The following is a 23439-nucleotide window of genomic DNA, read 5'->3' as shown; positions in this document are numbered from 1 at the left end:
TTTTTTTTTATCATTTCATTCAGTTTTATTACAAACAAAAAAAAAAGAAAGAAAGAAAAAGAGGAGATGCGTCATCATTGACATGTTTTCACTGCCACTCATCATTTGATCGGCACCACTACATACACAGTGACACAAGATACCCAGAAAAATCAACGCAAAGTTCTGGAAAGAGGACAAAGTAAAAGAGAAAAAAAAAAAAAAGGACTAAGTGCTTTTTTTTTTATTTATTGACGCAACATTTTAGCTCAGGGGTTGCAAAACGTCTGTTTGAAACTTAACACATTTTTAAAATGGACTACTTCTGGGAAGATCCATGTAAAATTTATGGGATAAATGAACACCTAGCTATCTCTTTTTTTCCCATTTTGAACTTAAAACAGACAGTGCTGACTAAAATTTACAGGTTGACATCAGGTTCTTAATTCATTTTATTGACTTTACATTTGTTCAGCTATGTTTATTAAGGCGTTTTTAATGATGCGGTGTATAAAATGGATTTCCAGCCTCTGATTTTTCCAGATAATAACTGTGTATTTTTACTTGAGTTAGATAGTATGCATTTTCTTTTCTGCTCATAGAAGCATTTAGGGTTACATATGGCCTATTTTTCTATATATGTATGTCATTTGCAAGCCCCAAATCTAAAATGTAAGCAAGAAAAAAATTAGTTTTCTTGTAATATATCTACTTCTGAAGTTAGCTCAACTTCTTCGTTTGCGTTCTCTTGTAATTATAGGACAAACATGGCAAAGAGGCGCATCATGTGTCGCACGTACTGTGATGGTTTTCATAGTTTCTCGTTACAAAAAAATGTCTCTTTTGGTAGAAGCTCTTTCTCAAATAGCAACAGCGAGAACAACAGCAACATCGACAACAACAATACTCATAATCGCGAGAGTAAAAACACAAGAGAACACGAATGAGCTGTTTAAATATGCAAAGTATATCACAGGATTTTTGTAGAAAGAAATAGAAACTTGGAAAAAAAGAACGGAAACAAAGGTTGATTGAGAGAAGGGAGGGAAGGAAAGGTGAGGAGGGAGAGGGAGGGCGTCAAGAGGAGTGTCGAGGATGGTCGATAGGGTTTTTTTTTTTAATAACACTGACTTGCTTATGAAAGGTTATAAACATTCATAGGAGGTTTCTGAAAAATAGCGTCGTCGCGAGGCCTTTTCTGGAACAAACCCCCCAAATACCTCAAAGCTCTGTACATAAACTAGAACCTGGGAAGCGGGATGGACGGGATGTCGGGAAATACTTTGTGGTCGAACAAGTCCTGAATATATTTATCATATCATACCTTTCTGCGTGTGTTTTATCTGAACATGTACCATTGAAAAAAGCGAAACAAAACAAAGGCCAAAAATAAAAAATAAAAAAAAGGAAAGCTGGAGCTGTGCTTAGAGCTGCTCGGGCCGAGAAATCGGAGATTCAGCTTCTCTCTGAGAATTAGAAACAGTATTAAAACGACTGGAGGCACAGCTTGATACCAAATTTTTTCTTCTTTTTCTTTTTTTTTTTTTTCCTTTCCACGAGACAGCATTATTGTGATTAGAGCATGCTTCAGGGGATGGAGTGCGATGGCAGAAATGAGTCTAGTTTCACATGCAGCTTCCTGTCGAGAGTTTAAGGAGCAGGGGAGGAGGAGGAAGGTTACATGGTCTATTGAGAGATCTAAAAGGTTTCTAGGATTGAGGTGAGTTTTAGCGTTGTGTGTGTGTGCATGTGTGTGTCTGTGTGTGTGTGCGTAGGTGAGGTTAGAAGCGTCCCTAGAGGAGAAGGAGGCCTGCGTGAGGAGGCCGTTCATGAGGAGTATAATGGTTTGAGGCAGACAAGAAAAGGTCACAAGAAGTTATGAGACAAGTTGGACTGTGTGTATTGTAGATGTGTGTGTGTGTATCCGTGGACAATAAGTGCACATGAGTGCTTCTGTACTGTATGTGTGTGTGTGTGATTGTAGTCAGTCAGGAGAGTAAAATTTAAAAGATTCCTGTAAATATATGTGTGTGTGTGTTTTCAAATGAAGCAACTACAATCGCTAGCGGGTCAATAAGTTCGCCCTCACTCAGTCAATTAGTCGTAATACTGGATGCAGTGTGGTGCAGAAATCGAAGACATCGTTGCAGCAGATGGGTTTCAGTGTGTGTGTGCACGAGCGTGTATGCGTGTGTGTGTAGTCTAGTCGTCGATACAGATGACCTCTCCGCTGCGCTGCTCCCGCCGATTGACCAGCAGCTCTGCTTCCCGCTCCTTCTTTACAGACATGGGAGGCCCGTTCAGTACTGCAGGGGGGAGAAAGAGACGAGGCCAGTTCAGTTCAACATGTACGTTAGCTGTGTTCTCTCACACCACCGAGACACAAATCTCAAGTTTACAGTTCATCACAAAAGACACAGTTTCTTATGTTATTGAAGATGTTAAATAACTGATATGACTCCATGTTATATTTTACAGGTAAAAGCGTATTATCCTGCAAATGATAGTAGATGGATTTAAAGTGCTTGGTAACCAACTGTAAACTGCATTTTCTTGCAACCTAATTTGGAGGAAATGAGGAGAAAACCTGCAAGAAATTAAAAGTTTGCTGCTCTTTCAGCTCAGAGTAAGTAACAGGTTATGGTGTCTCTGAAATAATTTGCATCCTAAATAAATAAAAGTAGACTGGTGACCTGTCCAGGTGTCTCCTGCCTTCACCCTGAGTCAGCTGGGATAGACTCCAGCCCCCCCCTCGTGACCCTAGTGAGGCTGAAGCGGTGTACAGATAATGGATGGATAAATAAATCTTTTTAGTCATTCTGTATTGCCACACTGGAAGGAAGATCGAACAGCTGGCTAGAGAGACGGACATCTACAGACAATCTGTCCAGGAACACAACGGCTGTTTCCACGAATGTGAAGCAAACTTTATAAACGAGGCTGCATGGTGTCATCAGAAGGTAGAGCTGTATTCGACGTTACACATGGCAGTAATAAATACAGAAGAAGAAGCCAGAAACACAACTAGACCGCCAAAACAGAAACAGCTCATCAGTCATCCATTATGTGCATTATCGCTTTAAAAAGTCAAAACCCACCTCGAGCAAGTGCAACAACATGCTTTTGCGAAACTGAGGATTTTTTTTTTATTCGCAGTTTGCTGTTTTCATTAAAATGTTTGCATGTGATACATAAAACGTGCTAATAGACAGCGTTGCATTAAGTTGGCCAATAACGGCATAAAGTTGCTGATCTGGTCGGGGGTTTCCAGTGCTCTCCAACACGTAGGTCGGATAGACTCAAAGTTTATTCCACACAGCTTTTTTTTTTTTTTTAATTTAAAGAAAGATTTTCTTAAACAGTAAAAACTTCCAAACATGGATTATAGAATGTATTTTACTGAGCAAACTGTGCTGCTGTGTGTTTGCATGAGTGTTGCTCTTTTTGCTTTATGCTGGTGCATTATTACTTTCTATCTCTTCAAAGTAGGATTATATAAACGTTGAGGTCATAAGTTGAAGTATCTATCGCCCAGAATAGCTGGACCATTTACAAAGGAAATTCATGAAATAATAAATAAATAAAAGGTTGATTTAAATGTTCTAATATTTGTTTTTCTGACCAAACACGAATACAGGTTAGTGGGGTTGTTTTAAATGTAAATTCGCTGATATCAAAATAACAGAATTCGTAAAGAAAAAACCAAACCTGACACATAAGTTAGTTTGACATGTTTTTTCAAAAATATATTGGTCAGGTGATGGGATCAACCATCTGTCCTGACCTAAAGCTAACCTGCAGCTGCCAGTACTTCCTCATATTATACTTATTGGTACGAAACATGTGCAAAAAAACAAAAAACAAAACTACAAATCTCCCCTCAGCTATGTAGTTGTGCACTTCACTAAAACATTTCTAAGATCAAGTCGGCTCAAATCAACCTTGTTTACAGTTAACAACAATAAAGGTCTTTCTGAAGCTGGACATTTGGTTGCTTGGGGACATAAAATCCAAATACAAACTGAGCTCCTTTTGTATTTTGAAACCTAAAAACCAGCAGATCAGCCATATGCATTGGAGGAAAATCATTTCCAAAATATTTATCCAGAAGAACGGAAATATTTGGCAGTGGAGCCAAACGGCTGAACTGAGCTGAGACGCAAGACGCAACATCCTCTTTTGTAAAATAACTGTTTATGGGAAATGTGGATTGAATTTGAGAAGTACAAGCACTAAGAATATCTCCGTCAATACTCTCCGTCTTGGCTTCGTTTACTGATGATAATTCAACCAAAACATTATTTACGAAACAACACAAGGAGCCACATCGACAAATCAGTACCGTCCCAGATGACCTTATTATACTTTTTAATGAGAAAACTTGCATAATACAGTACATCAATATATCATATTACATATACAGTATCATGTTTACAATAATGACGAAACCTCAGAATCCAGAGCTTTGAACCTGGACAAAGTGAGGCCAGCAATGAGCAAACACACACACACTCATTCCCACACCAACGCAGGCACTCCAGGACGCAGACAAACAAATACCCGCATGCAGGAAAATGAACTTCTTTCTGCACAACTGCACAGCTGGCCGGCGAGCAGGACCTGTGCTTCCCACATTTGTGCGCTATCGTGGATCTGCTCGGGGAGTGGAACGGCGAGTTTAGCGCTCCTTTCAAAACAAAGCCAGCGCACTGCTTTCACTCGCGCCACGGGGAAAGATAAACTGTCATAACACCCCCGTGCAGATCAAAGATGCGATAAGGAGCGTATTGAGCTGAAGATGTTTAAAGGGGGGGCTGAAACTGTGTGTGTGTGTGTCTAAAACCACTGGTGGGGACCACTTATGGGAAAACGTATGGCATTTGGCCAGCGGAGGCCAGCGCAGGAGATGGAGAGAGGCAGTGAGTGTGTGTGTGTGTGTGTGTGTGTGTGTGTGTGTGGGGGGCAGAAAAAAAATCTGATAAGAAGCAAAACAAATGGAGGTAAAGACTGGGTGAAAGAGCAAGAGAAATTGAGGGTGCGTAACAAAAGTAGAAGACAGCAACACGGAACAGAGAGAGAAAGAAAAAAAAAAAAGTCCTTGAAGGAAAACAAATGTGATATTTGAGCACAGATACAGAAATGCTGAAGGTAATTTATCGAGCACAAAGTGCTGACAAGTGTGTTTTTCAAGGTTTTAAAAAACAAATCTAAGGGAGCAAAAATGCTGAAGAATAAAACGACAGCTTTTAAACTCCTTAAATGTTCACGTAAACAAACCCTGCTTTTGATGCTATTTCAGTTATTTGACGATTCAGTGTATTTAGTTAACAACGTAGGTTCCATCCAGCTTAGTCACTTTTTATCACATCTCGCTGAGAACTGCCAACTCACTGCCAACTATTTACTCTCTTCACATATCCAGCTGGTGCTCTTTCACATTAAAACGTTTCACTTCAGCTTTTATTGTGAAGCAGTCACATGTGACATCCTCTGGGGAGTGAGTTTCATTTGCTTCCCATCCTCGTCGAATTTAGCACAACTGTTCATCAGAAACGTGTCTAACAAAGCAAAACAGTCCTGTTCAGCACCGTCTGCGAGCGGATCAATGCCATTACTGACCAAGTTCTTGGTTAAAATGTGGGTTTGTTTGGCTGCACTGTAAACAGATTCATTAGTTGCAGTTCACTGTAGTAACTGCCAGGAAGTATTGGCAAATCAACTGGGACTGAATTCCAAAAATAAAAGGACTCTAAATATCAATTTTGGCCTCAGAAAACCACAGTCTCAGCTGGGCTCTACCAAAAAGGCATATAAGGTAAAGCAGCCATGAAGATAAAACAGAAGAAGGAATTCAAGGAAGCACTTGTATTACACCAGATAACAGATTCTTTCTGTTCTCTCCGCTGCCAGAGTCACTCTATAATACTTCACCTCTGTCCATCCAAACCCCTCCTCCTCTTTCCCTTCTCTTCATGCTGTCTCGCTCACACTAGTCTGCCTGAAGCTTTACAGTAGCAGCAGACATTGTTAAATAAACGTTTTCTCGTCCCAAATTAGGCTGGCAGTGATATTTGTAGTTACAGTAAAAAAATATGATAAACCCAAAAGCTCACAAAACGACACATCTGAGAATTCTTAAGCTTCGACTGTTTTATTCCTCTCTGAGGCCTCCGACTCTGGACTGAGCGGGATGGAGCTCCTGAAGTCCAGAAAGGCAATAAAAAACATTCCTGGCCAACATGTCAGTCTGTGTCTCTCCCCTGTAGGTCCTGCCTACTATCTGATAGAAGCGAATGCTGCCATCTTGGCAACGAGTGCAGCATTTCTGCTTCGCTCAAAAGCTTCGCGTGAGTGCATTTCTGCCAGAACCTTTCATGAAGAACAACCTTGTGTCTCTGTACTGTCAACTTTTCAGGAACTAAGAAAGCACAGGCTTGTTGGGTCTGTGAAAGAGTTTCATAAATCCTGGCGTTGCAGGAGTTTCGCAATCGGTTGAAAAAGTTGGAAAAGTTTCAGTTGGAGTCAAAATTATTGATTAAGGATTTCAGTGTTAAGAGACTCGTATTCATGCGTGTGCTCTGCTGTGTGCGTGCACATGCATTTTGAAATACTGAAAGGTGAGCATATAAAACTGTAATGAAAACTGGCAACAGATGCTTACTATGACCTTAAAGCTGCATTGATTTTAGAGCACATGAGGGCAACCCAACATTGACACAGTACAACCTTTAAAAGCTGATATGCTACCATGCTAGCTGCCAAATTACACATCCAGCAGTCAGCAGCTGTGCTTCCTGTCATAAGTGTAATGTTCTTCACTTGTAGCTCTATTTTGGTGCTCCACCGTGTTCACCAGCTGCCAGAAAAAGCTGCCTGCAGCTAGAAATAATGTTGAGAGCAGTGAGACTGAACCAGAACAGTAAAGTTGCAGGACATAAAAAAATAAAATAAAAATGAAGCTAAAAGATCCTAAACCACTCGCTCAATCCAACAGTAACTGCAGAGTGTGGTGATCATTTTTTGCAGCTTTGTCACTCCAGGCAACCCCGTTCACATTAAACATAAACATTGTGTCCTTTGTTAATATAAAAATATCCACAAGCCTTAAGTTCTGCTTTTGCTAATTGTAGAACATTGTATTTTGGCAAAATGCTTCGTGTTAAGACCATGAAAGTATGTGAGAAGTACTTTGTGAAATAGAAAAAAGCGTTTTGTAGAAAAACATTTTTAGAATCCTGCAAGTAAAGTATCCAAAAAGTATTGTTTTGGAATTGGTAAAGAACCTCCGGTATCATACGGACACCAACACTGAAAGTTTGAACTAGTTTTGATAAAAATGGCAGAACTACCATGCACAACAACCCATTCACACCCAGAGCATTCTCTCATTGCAGGCCACACCGCTACTACACTTCTGTGGTCTTTATGTCCTTTAAACTTAAAGGGAAATACCACTCAGTTTTAGCTTAAAAATACTCAGACATCCCACAAGAGTTTGGACTGTAATTGATAATTCGCTTTTCTTCCTTCCACAAACGAAGCCGAAGAGTTCCTCCTGGCTGGGATGTCACACTGATGTACAGCTCGACTGCACACACACCAAGCTGGAAAAACGATGACACAGTCCAGAGTGTTTTATTTTCTCAGGGATCAGGGGACATTTTCCGCCATGGAATCAATCACGCTGTCACAATAAAGGAGCTCGAAGAACAAAAAAAAGAAAAGAAAAGAAAAAAAAAAGTCTCTTCAGGCTTCAAAGTGAGTCTGTCTGTTTCTTTCAGTGATAGATTACAGTCTTAATCTTTGGGGAAGAGCTGCTCATAAATCCTGATTTTTTGCTGTGATGAGGCTTAAAAACAGGAAATGTAAATACTTCATTAGAGTGATATTCCCCTTTAAGTGACCCCCACCCCAACCCACAAAAAAAGGTGCAATAGTAAATATGCTTTGTAATACAGTACATGTCTCAATAGCAGTCCATCATCAGATTGGGTTCGAGCAATGTTGCTACTGACTGTTGGACAAAGGCAGCGTCTCAGTCTTTTTTATATATATATCTATGGTTCTTGCTTCTATGCTTGGTTGGACTCAGGAATGCTAGGGCAAGAGAGTCCATGGGAAGTAGAGTTTTATACTTAGAAAACTCTTTTTTCCATCTTTTTTCTTTCTTTCCTTTTTTTTTTTTTTTTTTGCAAAATAATCTGGGTCCAGCTTGTCCCACTCTATTTTAAGTAAGGATTTCATTTGCCTGTACTCAGCAGATAAATTAAGTTCTTTGCAGGTTTTCAGGTTGTGTGTGAGGTCCACAGTGTGTACATATATGTATGTGTATGTGTGTGTGTGAGAGACTGAGAAAGAGATACGGAGGAGTGGAGGGCTGTGGAGGAATGAGGGAGTACAGGGTCAGATCGAGGGGACAGGCTTGTTCAGTCAGCCGGCGGATGAAGAATTGATCTGGGGGGAAATCTTTTTCGTCTCAGAGGGAGAAACAGAAAAAGAAGTCTTATGAACTGTGTGGAAGGAGGTATAAAAAAAAAAAAAAAATCCTCCTTTGTTGCATTTTTTTCTTCGATTCAGCCTTCATATCTGAAATCCTAAAAACCTGATTGCATTAACATGCTGTCTTTTTCCATTTGTCTTCAGTCCAGACTTTCAAAGTCAGATATTTGGAGTTTTTTTTTTTCAGTAGCTCCCTTTTCAAATAAGTAATCTCTCTTTTTTTTCTGTCTCTGCCTCATCCCAGCCCCCAAGCATCATTAGTGCTTGATCTCAGGCCCAGCTTTTCACCTCTCCCTTTTTATTTTGGACCCACTCTTTCTGCGGTTGATTGCTTGCTTTCTTTTGTGGATCAAAGTGCCGCCTCTACGTTCCGTTTCACATTTCATGTCCTCTCCTTTTTTGTTGCCTCCCATCCTTATTCGATGCATCCAGTGAGCTTGTCCTCTCCCTTTTTATTCCTCACATTCCAGCAGTGTCAAAGTGCTCCGTCCTTGAGTCCCTTTTTGGAGTTCCTTCACATGCATTCAGGTTTTCGTCTCTTTTTAAGATTGCACTGTCCTTTTGTTTTTCAGTCTCCGTTTTTTGATACATTCCGGGAATTTTTTTTTTGTCCTCTCTTCAGTCCCCTCATGAGTCTCCTCCTCGCCCCCTCAGGGTTTCTTTGGTCGCCCGTTGCGCGGCAGGTTCTCCACCGTGTTGCTGAGTCGGTACTTGACGATGATGCTGTGCACCGTGGACTTGGGCATCCTCAGCTCCAGCCCAATGGCCCCCTCTGACTTACCATCCTTCCACAGGTCCACCACTCGCTGCCGCTGCACCACATCGTGCTCCTTGGTCTTCTGGCAAACACCGGCGGCGGTTGGCCCTCCGGTGGCTCCACCTGCAGCTCCCCCGGTGGCCCCAGCAGCGGCGGCGGCTTCTGTGGGGGCAGACAAGCGGCAGACTGTAGTGGAGACTCGGAGAGGGGAGCAGGATAATGTGACACTTTACTGGTCCCCAAAGGGATTTGTCTTTTAGTTTTCCTCCCTCCTCTGCAGGGAGGTCAGAGGTCAGGAGAGAGCTACTGGAGCTGGTCGAGGGGGGGGGTTCAGTGTCCTGCTCAAGGACACTTCAGCAGGGCAGGTGCTTGCAGACATGAGGGCTTGTGCTCCATTCCATCTCTTTAATTTCTACGCTCCTAAAAAGATGATGTTTTGTCTAAAATGTGGGACTCCTTTTAGCGCAGATGTGTAGCTTCCTGATGGCAGAAACAGGTTTTCCAAAATGCATTTCAAGATATTGTGCAAATGCTGAGATATTGCCACGTGTGAGACAGCACAAAACAATTCTTCACCGGAGCATTTGGTGCATTGTTACATTTTGCAGCAGAGTTCACAGAGTGCAGCTAAAGTAGTAGATGTGTAGTTCAAAAGTGCCACAGCAGACAAGCATATTTTTGGACATGTTTTGTGTACTCAAGTGTGGGAGCTTCTCTTAGGAAAGTGCTGTTAATGGAGGGAAGCTAAGAGGTCACAAAATCAGAGAATTTTGTTATTCTAACTCCATCCATTTCTTCTGCTCGCTTTTTTTTTTTTCTTCTTCTCTCTGGCTGAATCTTATAAGGTCAGGAACCAGCGCGACCCCAATCAAGACCATAAATGTGGTCTCATTTGCTGCATGCTTGTGCCCTGCCAGAGTATGGAGACTGCACACGGCTCAACTCAGCTGCCTTCAGTGAGGCTCCGGTGAGCAAAAACCCACGGAGGAACACAACTCACGCGCAACTATTTCTGAACAGCCAGCGCTCGGCCCAGCCCTCTGCCAGTTCACAAGTCACAACACGACGTTTACACAACCAAACTGCTGCGGTTTCTGTCCCTCTCAAAATACCTTGGTACAAAGTCCGAATGTTTTCTTGGCATGGCCAGACTCAGACAGGCTGAGTATAATGACATTTTCAGAGATAGGCCCTGGCTCTCTAAAATGCAATGCTTTTGACAGATGTTTCAGTCTACAATTACAAAAATCAAGATACACCGAGCGAGAGGCAGGCGCAGCACTGAGAAAGCTGGGTGTTGTGGTTTTTAGGGCAAAGCTATTGGGGAATATCAGGTTTTACTAGTTATCTCTGCCACATCTCTGCTATCTAAACATCTCCGAACACGAATACACATGCAGAGCAGAGAGTACGTCTGGAGAGCATATGCTGTTACCAAACTAATTATGAGAAAATAAATTCACAAACTGCCAGCGAGCTCTGACAGACTGCAGACAGGAGAAGTGGGACAAGAGGCCAAAACAAAACAGATTTTTTTCTTTAAATTTTAATTTCAAACCTTTTAACTCAATAAGTAATGAGAGCCACAATAGGACTTCACAAGGAATAATAAGCATGCCTGCAAAAGAAAATACTCCTCCGACAGGTCTGATAGCGCTGCAGACGGTGCTCTGTCGTTGCACAATGTCTCATTAGATCCCGTAAGTGCTGAGCAGAGTATTGAGGTTTTGAGGTTAGACATGTTAAGAGATGAAAATGCCTTAATATAGCAGCGCAGCACGTTTGTGTTTGATTTTGGTAATGTCTATTTCAGGTGTCTATCTGGCAGCCACATCACAAACTCCGCTGCAGATGTTTTTTTCCGATATGGACTCCGTTCTGGATTTTAAGGTTTCACAACTTGAGCTGCTCTGGGAGATAAAGTGTCTATTCAAAGTGCTTAAAACAATGCCGCTTTAGAAGCCATCCGGTAGTCCTTTGTGCCACTCATTTAAGGATTAGATTGAAATTTAAGACTTAAATAACACCGTTCTTGATCACAAAACTAAGTACAGTGCACAGAAATCCGAAAATACCCATTTCCCAGAGACAGTCATTTTCATGAAGCCCGAACATGTTTTTCCATTTTCTTTGCTGAATGTTTTTCCACAACAACATAACCATATAAAGATGGAATTCCTCAGATGATATCTTTAAAAATAGGAGCACCACTTTGAACTGGTTTTGCCCATCACAAGTGGAAGTTGCCAAGTAATCAAGTCCTGATCTCTAAAGCTGGATTTGTGCTTCCTCATCAGGGTGTCGTGGAGCCTGGGTAGCTCTGCTGGAGCTGACATGAACCCTCTCAAATATTTAAATATACTGGAGAGATGAAACATGTAGATCACAAGAACTTTGATGGCTGAGATTGTGTTTTCTCACACAGGTTTCTGATGCCAGAGGAGATAATTGGGGGAAAAAAACATGGACCAACTTTTTATAAATGCTCAGCTATCTTGTGCTTTTCAGTCAGGATTTTGGTGTAAAACTCTTTGCTCTCTCTCTATATATAACTGTTTCAGTGTCTATAGCTTTAAATGCAGCTAAGCTCCTGCTGTCTCTGCCCCCTTCAGGAAGAAGACTCTCTTTGCATCTCTGATTGACAGCACAGAGCAAAATAATTGACTACAGACCAGCCGACACAGACGTGAATGAGTGTGTGAGACCAGGACTTTCCATCACTTCTAACTTTCTCTCACCTTACATGGAAATATCACCATACTCGCAGCACAACTGTTGTTTTTAAGTCACATATATGGTGAATTTGTCAGACGGCATTACAGCAATAAAATCCATATTTTAGTGCTGCAGAGCCACAGCTTGAAAACAGCTATGAAGTGACCGCTGGTAAACATGTAGCTTTAAAGGGCTTCGGAAAGTAGCTGTAGAAAAAAAATGCAGCATATGTGAGCAAAGAGTCAGGAGAGAAGCAAACAGATGTAAACACTGGCTGGGTTTTGTTGCACTGAAGCCCAACAGGTGATATAAAAACACAGTAGCCCAGCCAAGCCTTGTTTATCGATTAGAAAACAGTTTCCACATCTCTGAGCGTTACAGTCTCCACACAGCTGTGACCTGTGAGCAAAGCTTATGGTACGTTAGCCATTTTAGCTGTGCATTGTGCTAACACTACCGGTTTTCCTCTTGTCATGGCAACACTGTCATCAATAATAAAAGTAAGCCACTTTGTGTTCAGTTCTTTAGCTCCTTGGAGTGCATGAAGACTCTTGTGTTCACACTTGCAGCCATCAGCAGAACTCTTAGCATGATTTGATCGTGGCTAAGACATTTTGGAGGTAGCAGAAGCATTTCTAGAAAGTAAAGAAACCTGACTGGCTCACCTCACAAGTAGCAGGCAGTGAGTGGGCAGGATAATACAAAGTCTGAGGTAGACAACTATTGGAATTTGGACGGTGGCAGCCGAGAAACTGTCCTACTCCTCTGTGAAGATGGGAGGCTACCTCATTGTGGCAAAGATTGAGAAATGCCAGAAGTAAACATCGTCATACCTTTATAAGCTTTTACTTCACACTTCCAAGACTATAACCACACAACAGAATAAAAACAGATTTCCACAATATGGGACATTTAAAGGAGCACTAACGCAATTTAGTTTTGCATTTCCACAAAGATTGGAGCCTTGCATAAAATGCATTAACATAAGAAAGGTCAAAGTTCCTGCAGCAGAGACCAAAATATCCTGACTTTTAGTTTGAACTGCAAAAAACTCACCAGACATTTCCCATCATACAACTCAACATCGTTTCATCACACCCTTCCTGCCTGGTAAATGCCAGCCCATTTCAAATACCCCAGTTTGTCATTCAGTGTTTTCCATTTATGAATGAGTAATCTCAAGACCAAGCAGAGATAACCCTGATGACATCACCAGGGTTCTTTTTTCAGACTTGACAAATCTGACGCAGACCCATAAAAAGACATTACACAACTGTTTTCAAAGCCTGAGGAGTACTGTACTGGTTCAATAGCCCCTTTAAACTTGCAGCACATCACTTTTGTCTCCCCCTTCTGGCAATGGGAGCAATTGCACATGCCCTGTCAACTCTTCCCAGGTTGTTGCTCCTAGTTGTTGCTAATACGCAGCCACAGCTGTAGGTCCTCAGCTCTGGCTAACCAATCATCACTGATGAACATAAAAACACTTTTACTACCCGTAAGCCAGCGCGGGAACGTCGCCACAGAAACTAAATTTAAAACTCCATATACTGCAAAAAACAGAGATTTACCTGTCGCTGACAGGATTAATCAGCACTGGGTGAACTCATGGTGTCAAGGGCTTTACTGTAACAGACATTCATTTCTATGTAAAAGCTCTACACTCCAGCTTTAAACAAGATTATTTTGACAAATCTGAAGTTTGTGCTTGAGCTAGCGAAGCCATTTCCACCATCGCCTTTATCAGCAAGCAAGAAGTAAAGAACATAAACAGGACTTCTTTAGGTATAGAATTAATGCATCACATTTCCTAAATGAGCTGCTTGTGTTATGACAATCACTGCCTTTGATTCTGTGCTGAGATATAAATCAGTTCCTGTGCCAGAGGCGCCTACAGTAAGATTGCAAAAACACCTTGGCAAAGAGGCATAAATCTGGCTTAAATCATCAGCCTGCCAAGTGTCAACCAGATCAAACAAACAGGTATTCTTCCTCTGTAAATTATCATGAATGCTATAATTATCGGAGCTCTAATACCTTTTGATGTTTATTATTGCTGATTATAACTCACTAACCTGTTTTTTCCTCTCACACGTCTACAAATGTGCATTTTCCATGGCTCAGTGACAGAGCATTTTTACTGCCTTACTATTTCCCAAATTCCTCTTATACTGCACTCAAGTAGCTTAAATGTCAACTTTTTTTTCCACACACTTTCTATCATCTTCTCCTGGTGATTTATACCAAATACGCACCCCGACTCGTGACCACACCATCGTTTACAGTAGCAATAAGGATGTCAGTGTCGCTGGAGCGTCAAACACTGACCTGATATGAAGGATCCAGGCGGCATCTGACTGTAGTTGGCCCCTCCCAAGTGTAGGGCGCTCGGGGGGGCGGGGGTGAAGGGGGCTCCGTAGTTCTGAGGGGTGGCGTAAGGTCCTGGAGGTATGGGCTGCACAAAGAAAGGAATTATGCACAGGTAGAGTGAAAAAAAAATTGGAAGATGTAAGAATAGGGAGAATCAAGTTATGAGTTATGTAAGCCGACGAAAAAAGAAAAAAAAAAAAAAACGCTGACTAAGCAGTTGGGGAGTGAAAAGGCACAGGTGGGTGACAAGATAATAGGCTCTGTATTTTCACTGGATGCCCTCCATCTATTACTTTTCCACAGTGCGCAGGCAGCTCGAGCAGGTTTCGACTTGTGAGTGTTTCTGTTTGTGTGTGCGATTAAGGGCGTGTGTGTGTGCGTGTGTGTGTGTGTGTGTGCGCGTTGTGTTTCAATGCAGGCTGCTGACCGGGGGCGTGTGCGTTTCCGTGCCCTTGCTGGCCAGTCGGCTGAGGATGCTCCTCTCGGACATTTGCAGGCGAGCGGCGATGGGTGGGACTCTGGACAGCGTGGCCGGTAGCCGAGTTACGTCGGCCTTCATGTCACTCAGCAGCTCCTCCAGCTGGTTCAACACTGCAATGACAACAACAAACAACATGAACGACACTTGAAGGAAAGACCAAGTGCTTCTTTTTGCTTTTATTTCCAGCTTGTTTCTGGACGTTTCATTAAATATTTGATAATTTATTTCAAAACTTTATTGGTTAGTGCAGGAAAATGTGCTTTTCCTAATGGTCCCAGCACAAGTATATCACATACACGTGTTATTTTCTCATTTGATTGACTGCTTCTGCACAAATGTTCTTCAGATTTCCTTAAAAATAAGCTTCTTGATAACTATGAAGGTCAAATATAATTTACAGTCTGAACACTACGCAGCACTTTTTGTTTTTATTTGACAACATGTTGACAAATAGCACATTTCTGACACTGTTTTTATAACAGATTACAGTTCCCATTCTTTACTATCTGCCCTCTCCCTCATCACATCCCTACATGGACTTAATCACTGCCCACAGACTATCAGCGCCACTTGTAGTTTGATAAAAATGTTACGTGCAGACATACAAGATGAGAACAAGAACAGTAGTGTGCTCAGCATGTTATTCTTTCGACAGCATGATATAAACATGGGCAGACTTGCTAGGGACCCAGTGAGGAAATATTTGGAGCTATCACTTAACATAGTGTAAGCTTATCTGCTTGGCGTTACTGAATACAGCTCCAGGCGGAGCGATATGGTCAATGCAGCAACAAGGATTGCACAACAGCTGCGGTGAGATATGTTGATGTGGATCTCTTTCACTGTGCTCCTGTCATTATCTGTCTGCCAATCTCTCCCACTTTCTCTAAATCTGTCTGCCCAAGTTTGTTTTCCCAGCTCCTCTGCTTATATTTTACATCGGCACAAAAGTTGTTTCTGCGTTTAATGCAGGCAAATTTGTTGATTTATTTACTATGCGACAAAGAAACAGTTTCACTAGAATGTATTGGTGCCATTGCAGATTGCTGACCTTTGTGCAGGACAGCGTTGGCTGGCTTGTTGCCTGCCAGCGACTCCTTGCTGAGGTGCTGGTGCGACTCCGCCAGACACTCCACCTCTGCAAAGCGAGCATTGAGCGCCATGGCTGGGTGGCTGGGGTCCTGGGTCATGTTTAGGTAAGCTGCCCGCCGCAACTGCTCCTCTATCACCAGCGCCTGCTCCAACAGCTGGAGGACAGTGGAAGGGAAGGAGTCACTGGAATTAGTGCATCAACTACTTCATAATCTACTGTATTATAACAAAAGTAATGAATACTGCAATTTTCAAAACAGTCACTGCTTTAAATGGGAACATTCACATAAATCAAATGAAATAAGGCCACTAAAAGTAAAAAAAACAAAAACAGCAATATATAAAGCTAAAATGGTGAAATGATCTTTGAAAAATATAGAACAGTGGATTCCAAAAACCAGTATGATATGGGCATTTCTGCACATGGGGCTCCAAAATGAAAGTGCTGTTTTAAAAATATGCACATAGCGTATTTCTATTTGCCTTTCCAGTTGGTGTGCAATATACGACAATAATGAAATCACAATATTTTGAATTTCATAGAGCTAAACTGCTTATTCCATTTCAATGTTCCATATTTGGGATTATTCCAAATTTGGCACTTTTCCATTAAAAAATGCAAGATATACTGAAAATACTCACATTTTAAGGACACTCTTTATACATTTTCACAGCACATTTAGAATATCTGTCTCAGTTGAGGCTTTTACTGCAGTTTTCTGCACACAGTCTCTTGGACGTTTACAGTCAACAAACCAGTTATCTAACAGTTTGCAAAGTTGGGGGTCGAGATGCATGCCCTAAAGACAAGCATTTCTGATCAGAAGGAGTAACACACTGACTTTTTCACAGTATGAAAAAGTTGGATTTGGTTTTATGAAATGCACAAATATTCCAATGCTAACCTTTTATTTTATTAAGGTAGTTAAAGGAATGAAAGAGGGAGGTCATATTTCAATGTTTAAAAGTCGACAACTGGTGAAAACTGGAAAAAAAGGAAGTATGAACATCTGCATGTAAATAGAAAAATGTGAGGAATATTAAGTTTCATTAGCTGCGTAAACAGTTAAGTAGGAATATCATCTCTTTTTCTGGACTAAAGGCGAAAGCTGTAATACTTTGTGCATGTTAACATAGTAGCTGTGTACTACAGGCCCATTGGTAGTTCGTTGTTTTAACGTAAACTTACTCGAAATACACTTTATCTGTTTTTCTATCTTCCATCAATCATACGACTCTTACAAATCTTGCCTAAGATAAAGCTTATTTCACACTTCACTCATACTCATGAAAAGTGTACTTTTGTGAAAATAAACCAAAAATCACTGCGTCTCTTCTTCAAGTTTAGTTCTGCAGCAAAATCCCAGTCATTTGCAAGCACAAACTCAATTTCCATCTGTCATGAAGTGATCTCACTGGAGGAACCCAAAGAATATTTTATTGTAAATCAATTTTGGTGGCCAATTTCACATTCATAAAGGTTTGCTAAAGTCATCAATAATTCAAAAAGCAGAATGGACCTATAAAGTTTAATGGTAAATTTAATTGCATTTCTGATACATTAACTTCCATTTTGCCCTTTTAGTTTTTGTTGTGGTTTTTTCTTTTTGCTCCACATAAGCTATGATTGCACCTTCCAAAGCCAACTTTAACCACCACTGTTACTTGAAGATGTATTCTGAGCAGTATGATTCGACAGATAACCTTCTAAAACAAGAGCATAAGGAAGAGATGATCTTTAGCCTGTCTCAATACCTGCAAATGGTTTGAATTTGTAGCTACAGTGAGTAACTCATATATTAATCTGGTGGCTAAATCCAACATCAGGTGTGTTTGGTATGTCTATTAGCTCTTGGTATGCTGTTTTTCCAGTGTCAACAGGCGACTACGCCTAAATTTATGTCCTGATATCTGACAAGCTGCTTTTCTGTGAACAGAGAGCAATCAATACCCAACACAAGGGTTTCATTTGGACAATTACAGCGAGTACATGTGGTACCAGACAAGAGAGCATCAAATATTCTTCACCTCATGAGCTTGATTTATTCTAATAAGATACAGAGACTGCATATTCTTGCAAATCTTGCCCAGAACGAACAAGAATACTATATCATGGTTGACAATTAGACAAAAAAAACACTGTAGCAGGTTAAAAATAAGACTCATATAGCCAGTGTTTCTTGTGCATGTGCTCCTGCACAAATACATCAAACTAACAGTTCAGCCTGTGGAAAGCTCCTCAGAGAATGAGTTCCACAGACTTAATAAAACTTACGCTCCTCCCCTGCACAGCTGAATTCTCTGGTAGCTGCCAGAGTGTGCAGCTGAAGCCACTGATTGCAAACAAAGAACTAGATAAAAAGCAGTACCTTCAATGAAAAAAGTACTCTGAATAAAACTGTGAGCATAAAATACTTGTATATTCCTATCAAATCAGTACATTTAAAAAAAACAAAAAACAAATGTTACTTCCTTTCATTTGCGTACAGACAAAGAAAATGTCTTGTTTTCACCAAAAATTCAACATGACAAAAAAGCTCTTGTAATTCCCTCTTTTGCCATCTACTCTTGTTATATTCCTTCTGAAAACTGCTCCAATCGTCTCTCTGTCTTTTTCTGACATATTGCTATCATCAATGTCCTAGCTGGCATAGCAGCAGTAATGCAAGCATTTCATGAGAAACCCAGCTCCAAACAGCAATTCAGTTACATGTGTGTCCTAGAAAAGGAGGTACTTGTGGTAAATTTGTTTCAAAAGAGGTCATCTTGTTACACAACCAATTACAACTAAAACACGTTAAGCAGAAATTGGTAACACAGAAAGGCCCTTTGATGCCAGATTCACAAAAACCTCCAATAATTTAGCGAGAAACCTAACGAGAAAACAACGGGAGTGAGACAGAGACGGCAATACAGTAAATGAGGATGTTGAGGGCAGGATCTGAAACATGTGAGCCGCTCAAAAACAGGATGAGAGCTCTTCCAGAAATGCAGCCGTCAGCAATACCATTGGGCTAATAAGTGGGTCTAGGGGCATCTGTCATCCGACCATCAAACAAGTCAGGTGATCCAAGATGCTGAACCTCAAGAGTTTTTTATAGCAACCGAAACCATCCGGTCCACAGCACAAAAGAATGTAGAGACTGTCGAGTACCCAAAGTTGGTCATAGCCATTATCAAATATTCCAAATTTATTCTATTTAGTCAAAGTTTGTATCTATCTAACATTTCAGAATGCTAGATTTTTTTTATATATACTCAATGTACCAGCCCTAAACCAGTGGGGTAGAAAGCAGCTTTAGGAAGTCGAAATGAAGGTGTAGCTGTGTCCTGTCTTACCTTAAAGCGTCGAGCCAGGAACTTGTTCTTCATCTCCAGGAAGTTGCCTTTATTCGCCTGCGACTTGAAAGGCTCGTTAACGATGGCGAACTGGGGATCATTCTGGATGTCCTGCCATCGAGCGTAGCCGTGACTGGTGTAGGGGTCAAGGGTCACGAAACACGTTTTGTCAGAGGGAGTAAGCGGCAGCAGTGTTTGACATCACATCTACCCAACAGCATAAATAAAATAAACATTACACTGCAGCTCAACAGGGATGGCATTTAGTTTTTTGCACAAACGCTATGCATCCAATTAACTGGGGAAAGATATGCTTTTTCACTTTCTTACCACGAGTTGGATGAATAGGTAAACACCAGAAGCAGGTGGAAACAGGTAGCCTGACTCTGTCCCAAGTTTAAAAATGTGCCTACTCACACTTCAAAAGCTCCTTGATTATTAACCGTGTCTCATGTTTTATTCAGTGCACAAACGGAGCCTACTTATGAATTTATAGGAGGTTTTATGCAGGACTATAAATACCTCTTGACTGTGCAGGATGTGCAAACACAGTATGTAAAGCACAGTCTTTGGTATAGATCTCTACACAGAGTTACAGACACACACAGATGGTACCAAACCACACAACTTCATTATGATAACAAGGCTCCTGGGAAGGAAAAGCTACAGCATGGAACTCCTGTTGAAATTACAGATGTTTTAAATTCCTATTTTATGAATTAAACTAAATAACGGCGCTTTGGTAGACTAGTAGACCTATGTTAAGACCTTTCTTTCAGTCTTTATGCTAAGCGAAGCTCAACACTAAGGAACAGTTTGACATTTTGGGAGGAATGATTATTTTTCTCCCAAGCACAAATCAGATGAAGAGATGTTCACTGCTCTCATAACTGCCCATTCATTGTAAAGCTAAAATTGGATGCAGGTTAGCTTAGCATCACCATGACTAGAATAAAGATTGGAAACCAAGAAAAAGGCAGCCTGGCTCTCTGTGGAAATAACAAAATCCACCTCGCAGCTGCTAGAAAGACATATTGTAACACATTTGCTTTATATATCTGCAATCAGAAAGGCAAAACTGACAATCTGTAACCTTGCTGGGTAATTTCAGCTGCTTTCCTCCTTCTTTCAGTATTCATGCAAAGCTGCGCAACAAATCATGGAGTGGCATTAAAGGCATTTTTCTTATTAAAATGCATAACTGGATTTTTTTTAAAGCACAAAACAGATTTCAAGCAGCTTCTGAAGCAAAGCAGTGTTTTCTTTCAGCCTATCTAGGCCTCAGCATTCGCTTGCAGATTAATGAAAACAGAGTTTTATGTGAATACAGCGTGGCCTTAATTACCATAATAGAGAGAACAACGTGAACTAAATGACCCACTACATCAGCTTCCAGCAGACACAGCTCGCTGTTTACTGAGCTCTGGCTGGCTTGTTGACTTATTACGCTGGGCTTCTGCCGGCCGATAGAAAAATAAACACAGCAGGGTCATCGCCCGGGCAACTGCTGTCAAGGATACATCACGATTCCCGCCAGGAGCCAGAAGTCGTGTCGGCGGTGCCAGATCTCGTTCATCTTCCCCGAGGAGATGGCAGCCCGCTCCTCGTTCTGCCAGAGTGTGTGCAGCTCTGCGGGGGTGAAGCCAACACAAGGCAGCAGAAATTAGGTTGGTCTCAAAGTGCTTAGCTAGCTGAAACCTGGCTGCAGGTGTTTTCCACAGCACACCCACAGCTTTTCTGGGTTTGTGATCAAGGTGGAGATAATTTTGGCTGACTGCTGCTTTTGTATAAGCTCTGGAAAGCAAGAGGAATGTTTTGTTTGTTCATTTTACCAGTGAATTTTATGTTGTTTGGACTTCATAGCTACATTTTGGTCAGCATGTAAAGTTATTTTGACCCTTACACCTCTCTCTCTTCATTACTGAGAAAGAAATCTACTCTTCTCAGTCTTAAAATGGAAAGATCTGTTACAATGTACAGCTGATGTCTGCAGTCTTTTCTTGAATATTAAAACACAAAATATAAGTGCAAAATATAAGTGCATTGTCTGTGTCGAGATTATATGTTAGAGGACAATGGTTGTATCTTCAAGGAATATTATTAAGTGTCCTGCTGAAGATTCAGAGGAAAGAGGAAAGTGTTTGCTAAAATAAAACTTGAAGAATCGTCTAAATATTGGTCACCGGAAGCATGACGTTACGGTGTATTTTTTGTGGCATTTCCTATGAAATTTCACATCATGGAAGACGAATGTGACCACATCTTTTCAAGTAAGTTGCCTCATACTCAGTTCTCTTTTTTGACTACCACTGTGCATTGTGTGCAAATCATCCGAAACCGCATGTCTACACAGGAATGCTATAAAAAACAGAAGCTTTCTGGTGCTGCGTCATCCTTAAGTGGGTCATTTCCGATGAACACATGCACTACTTGAGGGGTCTAGAAATTTCCAGGGATTCTCTTTATTTTTTGCAAATGAATCACTAATGAAGGTTTTTATGCAACTGCAAGCAAATTCTCCTTTTGTTGAACTCAAGGGTAACTGATCAGTTAAGAAATGATGCAGCTGTTGCTACCACGGTTTTAACCATTTGAGTCTAGTCTACAACCACTGCAGGTAAATCAGTACGAACCAGTGAAGCCGCCATCTGCGATGTTGAACATGAAGCGAGGTCGCTCAACCGGAGGCTTCCCGTTACCCTTGGGAGCCTCTTCTTTCGCAGCTTTGACTTCTTTCCCAACATCCTTTTCACCTTTGACCTCTTCTGTTACGACCAAAGACATTAAATGTGTTGAGCAGCACAAGTTTGTATTTATGGCAACATATAGTCACTAATAGATAAGAAGACCACTACAGTGACACACACACACCTTTCTTCAAATCGGCCACCTCAGTCTTATCTTTGACATCTGCTGCTTCTGTGGTTGTTTCCTCATGTTTTTCTTTTTCCTCCCCAGCCTTCTCTCCTTCTGCCAAAACAAACAAAGTCACATAAAACAGGTTTATGTGTTTGTGCATGTTAGCCTTTATCTCCCAACAAAGATGCCGCTCTGCTTACGGGCTTATCAAGTTTGCTTCCTTTGTTTATCCTTCTTACCTGATTTCTCCTCTTTGACATCCGTGTCCTGCTTCGATGCGTGTTTTGTCTCCTCTTTACTCTCCTCCTGGGCTTTTTTCTCCTCTGTCGTGGCAGCTGAAGCGTCAGTCGTTTCTTTCTTCTCATCCTCCTTGGGGTCACTCTCTTCTTTGCCTGGAGATGCATTTTGCGATGTTTCTTTTGTTGAGGAAGAAAGCTGTGGGGGAGACAACGACACTCTGTCACTTACTAAGTCGACATTGTTGATCAAATTTTATTAGATTTAAAAGTTATTGTATTTGTACATAAACAAGCCACACCAGTGTGTTTATATTTTGAGACCTTTTTAAAATTAATTTTATATGCTTCACATTTTGAATGACTGTGTTCCAACACACGCTGCAGTGCTTTTGTTTTTCCATCATCCAGGAAGCCACAACTTTAAACAGATTTTCACACTGTATGAAAATGCCACTCTAATTACACTGAATGTAGGCATTATTTCAAGACTGCAATGCTTGCCACGCAATTACAACGTAATTTTGGGTTTTTAATTAAAGTGTAAAAGTGAGCAGGAGCCGATGGCTGCCTGAAAATATGAAAAAGCACACAAATACTCAGACGTGCCTTGGAAAATTGTTGAAAATAATGTAAGGAACGTAGGATTTGTTGTAAATTGCACAAAAAGAAATGGTGTTCTGACGTAAAAGAAGGCTGAAAGCTTTTAAATTCTTTTGAGAACAGCCGATATCTTCTTTGTAAAATCTTAAAGTGTCAAGGTTTTACAAAGAGATGCTAAAAGTAAATATATATGAAAAATAAAAACTGCATTTGAAGTGATTGATGCACTTTTATTGGCCACTTAAAACTACAGAATAGCTGTGGAGTGTTTTGTGTTTTGAGGACCACATCCCACCTCATCAGGTTCTCCCGTCTTGTTGCCATCAACCTCCTTCCCTTCATCCTTCTCCTTGTCTTTGTCCTTCACTTTCTCTTTATCCATTGTGGCCTCCACCTCCTCCTTGTCCTCCTCCTTCTCTCCCTCCTTCCCATTCTTTTCCAACTTCTCTGCTGGTGCAGGGGTCGCTGCATGTGTTCATACATAAAAACAAAGATGCACATTCATGCAC

General features: G+C 41.1%; 1 protein-coding gene across 4 annotated transcripts in view; it reads right to left on the bottom strand.

Annotated features, from left to right (window-relative positions):
• Window positions 1-23439, bottom strand: part of chd3 (chromodomain helicase DNA binding protein 3) — a 45566-nt gene continuing 22127 nt past the window's right edge. For 2 of the 4 annotated variants that reach the window (XM_008287408.1, XM_008287410.1), the window contains exons 31-40: window positions 23226-23395; window positions 22331-22526; window positions 22104-22202; window positions 21866-21997; window positions 20753-20861; window positions 19233-19365; window positions 15853-16048; window positions 14748-14911; window positions 14279-14405; window positions 1-2285 (exon numbers count right to left, since the gene is read on the bottom strand). In XM_008287408.1, the coding sequence (XP_008285630.1) occupies window positions 2182-2285; window positions 14279-14405; window positions 14748-14911; window positions 15853-16048; window positions 19233-19365; window positions 20753-20861; window positions 21866-21997; window positions 22104-22202; window positions 22331-22526; window positions 23226-23395 (1430 nt within the window). In that variant the 3' untranslated portion in view covers window positions 1-2181. Of the gene's footprint in view, window positions 2286-4330; window positions 9434-14278; window positions 14406-14747; window positions 14912-15852; window positions 16049-19232; window positions 19366-20752; window positions 20862-21865; window positions 21998-22103; window positions 22203-22330; window positions 22527-23225; window positions 23396-23439 lie in introns of those variants that run through there. The other 2 variants (XM_008287409.1, XM_008287411.1) reach the window with 2 other exon arrangements.

This window comes from Stegastes partitus, unplaced genomic scaffold, assembly GCF_000690725.1.
Source record: "Stegastes partitus isolate 25-593 unplaced genomic scaffold, Stegastes_partitus-1.0.2 Scaffold499, whole genome shotgun sequence".
Classification (NCBI taxonomy): Eukaryota; Metazoa; Chordata; class Actinopteri; family Pomacentridae; genus Stegastes; species Stegastes partitus.
This window is presented reverse-complemented; position numbering and strand designations above follow the sequence as displayed.